Genomic DNA, 7997 nt, shown 5'->3' on the forward strand with positions numbered 1-7997 from the left:
GAAACCCAAATGTCACCACGGCAAGAAAACAGCAAACATCCAGGTCACCACGGCAAGAAAAGCTGTGCTCTCACAGATGGCTGGACCCTCTCAGGTTTGAAGTGCAGTCCCCCAGGATCAGACTTCCGACTGTGCAAGGCGAAGGGAACGAACACTCTCACACCACACATGAAAGCGGACAGCTGGGGTAGTGCTGGAGGCCTGTGCTGCAGTGGGTATCAAAGTGGAATGGCCTGGTTTGTACTGGTAAGCCGTAAAGTTGCATAGGGAGAACTTCCTCTCATAAATGAGGGACAAACTCATTTATTCACTGAGCTCTCAGGTTTCCTACCACATTTCATGAAAACACGCGTAGTCATCCACCTTCTTCCCTCCAGGTATGAGTTACATGGAGAAATTAAGGAGGCCAGGCACCATGTTGTAAAACTAGGTGTACATTTCTTTCCTCTGGGGAAACTCCAAATGAGACAGTAATTCCAGAACAAAGTGACTTCCATCTCCTCTCCCACCATGCATGGCATGGTGTCCTCACATGGAGCTGCTGTGTGCTGTTGTGTCCCATTTTCTACCACAGACAAGTACTACGCACCCCACTTCAGCTGCTCCCCTTCTGCCCTAAAGTTAAGCTCGACAGTTTGATGTCAAACCACCTGACTGCGCTAAGGGGAAGCACTTTAGGAAGCACGCAGGGAGCGGGGCGCGGGCGGCGCCGCGGGGTGCCCCGGGGGCCTTCCCCGGCTCCGAGCCGGCCGCGGCTCCGCGCCCGGCGCCTCCCGCTCCGCCCAGGAAGCGCCCTTTGCCCGCGGAGCAGGAAGCTGCTGCCGGCGCGCAGCAGGGCGGGCGCCGGGCGGGAGCGGGCGCCCTGCAGGTAGGCACGGCACGGCACGGCACGGCACGGCACGGCACGGCACGGCACGGCACGGCGCTGCACGGCGGGGCCGGGCCTCCCGCTCCCGCTCGGCTGGGGGACAGGGCGGAGTGAGAGGCAGGGACGAGGGTGCCCGCACGGGTCTGTGCCGGCTCTCGGGGAAGGCCAGCCGCACTGAGAGCCGGGCTTTAAACCCCTGTCTGAGCCTTTGTTTGTCGGCCCTGTGGAGGAAAGAGCTACCCGGAGGAGAAGAAAAAATGCAGCCCGGAGAAGGGGAGGGCCGGCTTGCCCCTTTTATAGACCCCACTCTGCTGTAGTTGCCGTCCTTGTCTGCTTGGGCCCCATACCTGTAATGCAGTTCCCCCCCCCCCCCGCCACGCCATCCCTTTTCACCTACCGCAGAGCAAATGTGTATCTTTCCCCAGTTTCCACCCAGTGCCTCTGATCGCTGTTGCAGACAGGCAGCTTCGCACCCCTGCCCCTGCTCTGTGGAAAATCCTTGTTCCCAAAAGCTACGCAGTACTTGCTCTCCCTGCACACCTCCTTGCCTTTGGGTGCTCTGGCAGTGCACTCCACAGCGGCCCTCCCATTCCGCCTCCAGTGTCTGTCTCCCTGGCTGGGCACAGAGCTGGGCAGGAAGGCAGTCGCTGGCAAGCGCTGTAGTTTATGAACAAATCTGACAGTACAGGGAAGGGGGTTCTCATCGCACCCAGGACAAAACCAATATGTGCTGGGCAAATTTGTGCAGCTGCATAATTAACTGGGTTTTGTGATAAAAATGTCTTCACCTTTTGACTTTACTGCAAGTATTATCTATGCCAGATAATAATTGGGGAGAGGAAGATTTGAACGCTGCTTTCTGAATTGCAGGTTTGTGCCATTGTGCCTGGCGTGACTGTGCAGAGAACGCTTAGCCACTGACAGCACTTCAGGAGCAGACTGCAAGATCCCAAGGAGTACGAGAAACTGGAAGTATGGCGCTTTGCACTAGGATGAGTCCCATAACCTCCACAGCTTGGTACAACCACAGGAGGAATACAGACCTGAGCAGTCGGAAGAGAAAATAAGTAGCTGTTTGCAAATAGCTAAGGTACAGAACATAAATGGTAGGACCCGCCTACAAAATCTATATATGCTATGACAATAGTAAATCCAAGGCCCCAGGAACAGTATGGCATGTTTGCAAAGCCCCTGGTGGAGGTCCAGATTAGACACCCTTCATATCTTGTTTTAGGAAAGCTGTGGACGTTGCCTACAGTAACCCCACACACCCATATACACAGACGTTCTTCCTGTTTGGGTTTCCACATTCAAGCAATAATCCAATAAGCCCAAGGTTATGCTTCTGCCAGTCACAGATGAAATCCCTGAAGGAACATCCCCTCTGTTCATGAGGTTTGTCCCCTCCTTTCACAGAGATGTGACTGTGATCGTGGGAGAGGAAGAAACTCTTTCCTTACTCCAGACTAGCCTGTTAATTCTGTAAAGGTTATCTGCTTTCTGCTGAGCTGCCATAGCAAATCCAAGCATAGCAGCAATGTCAATGGCAACCCGAGCCAGGAAATTTTTGCAGGGTCGGAAGAGAACTCTTCCTTCTACCTTGTCTGCTTGCTTAGATGCTTCCTTGGGTGGTTGTTATTGGACACTTGTCATGCTGGGACCACCTCTGAAATACTGAGGGATTTGCTCCTCCAAAGTTCCTGTTTGTTGATAGCTTTCAGAGAGAAACCCTGCTGTTTGTGGTTAGCTGCCTGGGGGAAAGGTCTATGCGTGACAGGGTTTTGACTCCTCCTGCTCTAGAGTGGGGGTGGGCCATCTGGTACATACTGCAGCATGTAAATAGCTTGGTCGGCTTGTGCTGCCAAACTTGCAGCAGAAATTCTCGGTAGTGGCAAAGTCCTGAGAGCTGTAGGGCTGCAGAAAGCAACCTCCCTTTGTATATGGGCTTGGAACTGCCAGAAATGATCCATCTTCAGGGGTGGTCCACTTCAGCATTCAGCAAATATTTAAAGTAGGGACTCGGATTAGTAACTTTTTGCTAAGGCTTCTTTTTTGCTTATCTGATTTTTTTTTTTTCTTCATGGTTCTGCTGTTCAAGATTGCAGTCTTTCTCTTTTGCCTGCTCCCTTTCTTTCTGTCCAGGTTTGCCACCTAGGATCAAAGACTTCAAGACTGGTGGTTTTATAATCACTGGAAACCGAGGTCCAAAACTGTTCCCTTCATCCGAGTTGTCTCCTTGATTCTGACACTATCTAATCCCTTGTTACCCATTACCTGCCATTAAATAGCCATTGGTGATGGATGAAGTTGTCCAGGACCAGGCACCCATCAGTTTATAGTGTTTGTTTGCATCAGAGCCCATCTGTCCAGTTAGTCAGTTCCATCTGGAGCTTGAGTAGTTGTCCAGAGATATTGGTTGTCCAGAGAGATTGGTAGCTTGAAGCAGAGTTCAGGGAGTGTATTTTTGAAGTGACACAAACTAGTACTACATAACTATAAAGATTAAAAGGGGGGAAAAAAGTAATGTCTTAAATGCTTTAAAAATACTCCCATAAGTGATCTCAGCTTTAGCTGTGATGCATGTTAATCATTGGTCCTAGATTCATCCACGTGGTATCCTTTCCCTGCCATCTTTGATTCTTACTTTTTAAAATAAAGTGGGATTTTTCTTACCATTGTATTTTCTCGGTTCTGAATTTTTTCTGCTAATGCCTGCCTTCTTGATGCTAACTGCTGTTGCTTACTGTTTGGCAGGTTTTGGCCTTAAAATAGTAAATACTGAAGGAGAAATTCTTGTCTTTGGTGCTGATGGCCTTTGTAAGAGCACCCTGCCCAACAGTTGCATTCATGGCGATTGTTGGAGCTCAGTAGGGATGCCAGGCAGGGAACTAACAGAATCCAGCTGGAGTAGACAAGACATTAAATTGCCTATTTTGTTGTTTTTTGCTGCCTCAGCCTGAGAGTCTTTGAGGAGAAAGAAGAGATGAGGTAGCAAGTAAGAAAATGAGGTTCTGGTGACCAAAGAGTCATTTTCCATTTAAAATAATCTTAGGAGAATAATTAGTCTTGTGGCTGTCATTATTAAAGAAATGTAAATATGGCTGGGTTTTGTTGTTTGCTTATACCTGTATCTATGATTGCTGTTAACCAATTCTGAGTCCAGCACGTCAGGTGTATGTCCTAATGTATATGGCTTATCAGAAGAAGGGCAACCTTGTATCTCCTTTAAGAAAGGAGAAAGTATCTGACACCAGATACCTCAGCAGTGCTCAGGATGTCCATAAATGTTTGCTCAGTTGATGCCATTCTTTTATGCAGCCACTCTGCTTGTTCCCCATATGCAGCAGGGACAGTAGATTTTAAGACATATGACAAGCTTTTGGTGAATATTCAACTAAGATTACTTTTGTTTGCTTTTGTAAGAAGGATTCCTGATTGCTGAACCTGACGTAACTGCCCAGATGGACCAAGAAGAACAAGACCATGAGGCCTTGGAGGAGACACACGTGGGTGAGGAATAAGCTGCTCTTTTCCCCTCAGGGCAGACAGACAGCCTGCCTTGGTCAGCCTGCTGTTAAGAGTGTGTGTAAGAAGAAAGAATATTAAGAAGACAAAATGTGAAGATTTCTTGGGTGCAAGGGGACACCTGTAGCATTGCCCTTGGCTCTGCTGTTCATGGCACGTCTGCTCTGGGTCGCATGATGACGCCATACAGCCTCTCCTGCAGCTAGGTTTCCATTTGCTCCCAATCTTCCCTTTATTGCTTCTCCTACATGGTGCAGACCAGGCTCCCTAGGAGAACAGCTTGCCTGTTCTCTGCTGTGCCACTTCCCAGCAAGAATCACAGTTAGAGTCATACTTTTTTTCCAGGTGGTGAGGTAGGTCCCCTTCCAGATCACCTTGCAAGCACAGATCAGCAGGACATGTTGGCAGCAGGGTCCAGAGGAGGAGAGGAGCAGTTGGGGCACAGCCATGGAAGCCAGCGTGGTTCCCCAGTGGCACAGCAAGGTGACTGTGAGGAGGAAGCGGAGGAGAAGCTGCCTTGCTCTGATATCAGCCTGGTGAAAAGACAGGAGAGAAGGGTGGCAGCAGCCTCACGGCGAGCCCCTCGTGCAGAGCGGCCCACCATCTGCTCTGAGTGTGGCAAGGGCTTCAGTCGGAGCATCCACCTCATCCAGCACCAGCGAATGCACACTGGGGAGCGCCCGTTCCTGTGCGGGGAGTGTGGCAAGGGCTTCAGCCAGAGCTCCCATCTCATCCAGCACCGGCGGGTCCACACGGGCCAGAAACCCTACACCTGTGCCGAGTGTGGGAAGAGCTTCAGCCAGAGCTCCAACCTCCTCAAGCACCAGCGCATCCACACCGGGCTCAAACCCTACGTGTGCAGCGAGTGCGGGAAGATCTTCAGCGACAGCTCCACCTGTATCAAACACCAGCGTATGCACACGGGCGAGCGGCCATACAAGTGCCCAGCTTGTGGGAAAAGCTTCAGCCAACACTCCCACCTCCTTCAGCACCAGCGAGCCCACGACGGTGTCCGGCCTTATACCTGTGGGCAGTGTGGCAAACGTTTTGGGCAGAGCTCTGACCTCATTAACCACGCTCGTACCCACACCGGCGAGAAGCCTTACAAATGCAGCCAGTGCGGCCGGGGCTTCAGTGGCAACTCCAACCTGATCAAGCATACCCGCATCCACACTGGGGAGCAGCCGTACCGCTGCACCCAGTGTGGGGAAAGCTTTCGGTTCCAGCCCCAGCTGGTACGCCACCAGAAGCACCATACAGACTAGTTGGTGGAGAGGAGAAGGCCACGTGGACCATAGGCCGCTACCTGCTGTTGGGAAGACACACAGCTGCTCCCTTGGGCACCTCATACAGGGTGTGAATTTTGGGGGAGGGAGCCCTCAGAGCCTGTCCCCTTTTCTTCTGGGTAAATCTGTTTGTGAGCACTGCCCAGACACTCGAGAAAAGAGGGAGGCCACCGCTGAATGACCTAGTGCATGTTCACTGCAGTGCAGTGGTTCTGAGCCCCTCTTTTGGGGATGGGGAGAAGAAAGGTGCTTACAGTATGGTACGTTCAAGGCCAGAGAGGAGAACATAGAAACGTTCCAAGGATCAGTGCCTTTTTCTGTTATTTCTAGTGGGGAGTGATTTTTATCCCAGTAAAAAACAGCTAAAATCTTTACCTGTTTTCTGTACAAGCTGCCTGGGTTTGCCTTCGCAGTGAGGCCACAGCCTGGGATGATCGCTTGCCTTAGAATCCACATCTCCCACTTGCCAGTATTCTTGGGTTTAGGTGGTGTTAGCATCTATTTATTTTAAGACCCCACAACACTGTGCTGGGTGTTTCTGCATACATGTTGTGGGCCCAGCTGATGCTCTGTTGGGGCCACATCTATGGAATGGTATTTTTGCTGGGTTGTATGGTTGTTAAATTGACAGTTCCACAAATTACGCTGCTGTTTGACAGCTTAGTCCTCAGCAGCAATTAAGTAAATTAACAACCTAGTAGGTATTTCTCTCAGACTCTTGTTTAGGTGCTTTTGTGGGTGGCACTTTATGAATGTTTTTATAAGACTTTTAAAAGTATTTAGGATTACTTTTTTAATTGTGATCTTCTAATTGTCAGTTGATGAACAGAAAGAGGATGATGTTTGAAAAATAAGCTCTGTCAAACTTGTGATTTTATATTAAGTGTTAAACATTTTTTCTTGCATAAAACTTTTTAATTCAAATGCTATGATTTTGAGTTGTTAATGATTACAAAGAGGTAATTATGACACTGATTTCTAGAATTTCTGTGATATTTTTGCAAGTGTTTTTGACATCTTTAATAATGACTTTCTAGGGAATATGGGGGAGGCAGGATTCTGAGAAAGCAGAAGGAACTGACCTCTGAAGAGATCTTCCTCATGTTGAGGAGGAGAATACTACTACTGGGAGTCTGTCCTTAAAAGGAATTTTTGCTCAGGCGACCGCTTGGTACGGGGGAGGAGGGAACTGGCAGTAATAACAAAGATGTTAATATCTCTAGCGCAGAAGAACTCCCTGTAATGAACGTGGCAGTGTGTACTGAAATGCCTGTTCCACCCACGGAGCCAAACAGGGGAAGAAATCACAGTGTGCTTTAGGCAAGAAAATGAAGTGATCAGATCTGTTGCACTGTAGAATTTTTATTTTCAGCACTGCATATAGGCCTAATGCTAACAATGAGCTTTCACACGGAGATGAGCTCCCAAAAGGGGGATATCACTAAGGGCAAAAAGAACGCCCAGCTTGAAGAGCACAGGATCCCAAGGAAACAAGCAAGCTGTGACCAGAAGGACTGTGACTGGAATTACTGGCTGAGTAATGCGGATGCATCCATACCTCCCTTAACCACCAATTGCTGTCACAGAGGGCATAGCTTCATGCTTCATTGGCAGTAGAACTGTTTTAAGTCATTTGGTCTCACTCTACTCCCACCTTCCCCCCTAGGGCCTGAATTAATACAGCTGTGCTGATTAACTGTTCACATGGCTGTGCCCAAAGCCAGATACATAAGATGATCCACGTTTTTTTAAATGACAGACTTTGGAGAGTTCATTTTAAACTGCATTAGTCCAGTCCAGATCACAGCCTCACAAGCAGTAGGGTACATACAACTGAGAGCCTTGGTGTCAGAGGAGAACAGACAGGCCAAAAAGGAAATAAGTAACGTGGCCAGTATTGCTGTCAGTTCCCAAGAAACACATCATTTAAGATGTTTGTTACTTTTATTCTTCCTTTTTTTTTTTTTTAATGTTTCTAGGGAGGTCTAGACCTGGAAAAGCCTGACACCTTGCCTTTATTGTTTCTGCATTCCCCCAGCCCCATCAGGAAGACACGTATCCCCATTGCCACAGTATGATGGAAACTACAATTCTTTTCTGTGGTGCCCTTGCCACACATACTGTTATCAAAATATGTATTTATTCTGAATGGTAGTTCCCCCCTATAAACTGTCTGAAAACATGTCTCTTGCCTTGGAGTTGGAATATCGGCCTATTGTGTTCGTTTGTGGAAGGAGCAAAGCAAAGCAATGAGCAGAACAGTTGTATCTGCACAGAAAAAGGTGTCAGGGGCACAGAAGCCAAGGGGTATTAGCCCA

At 48.8% G+C, this 7997-nt stretch overlaps 1 protein-coding gene across 1 annotated transcript; it reads left to right on the forward strand.

Moving 5' to 3' along the window:
* Window positions 1-837: 837 nt before the first annotated feature.
* On the forward strand, window positions 838-6533 carry LOC104258965 (zinc finger protein 3). Its single transcript, XM_059820458.1, has 4 exons — window positions 838-868; window positions 1739-1958; window positions 4292-4378; window positions 4739-6533. Exons 3-4 carry the CDS (start codon window positions 4330-4332, stop codon window positions 5656-5658), a joined length of 969 nt encoding a protein of 322 aa, XP_059676441.1. The 5' UTR covers window positions 838-868; window positions 1739-1958; window positions 4292-4329; the 3' UTR covers window positions 5659-6533.
* The last annotated feature ends 1464 nt before the right edge of the window (window positions 6534-7997 follow it).

Source organism: Gavia stellata, chromosome 1, assembly GCF_030936135.1.
Source record: "Gavia stellata isolate bGavSte3 chromosome 1, bGavSte3.hap2, whole genome shotgun sequence".
In the NCBI taxonomy this organism is placed as follows: domain Eukaryota; kingdom Metazoa; phylum Chordata; class Aves; order Gaviiformes; family Gaviidae; genus Gavia; species Gavia stellata.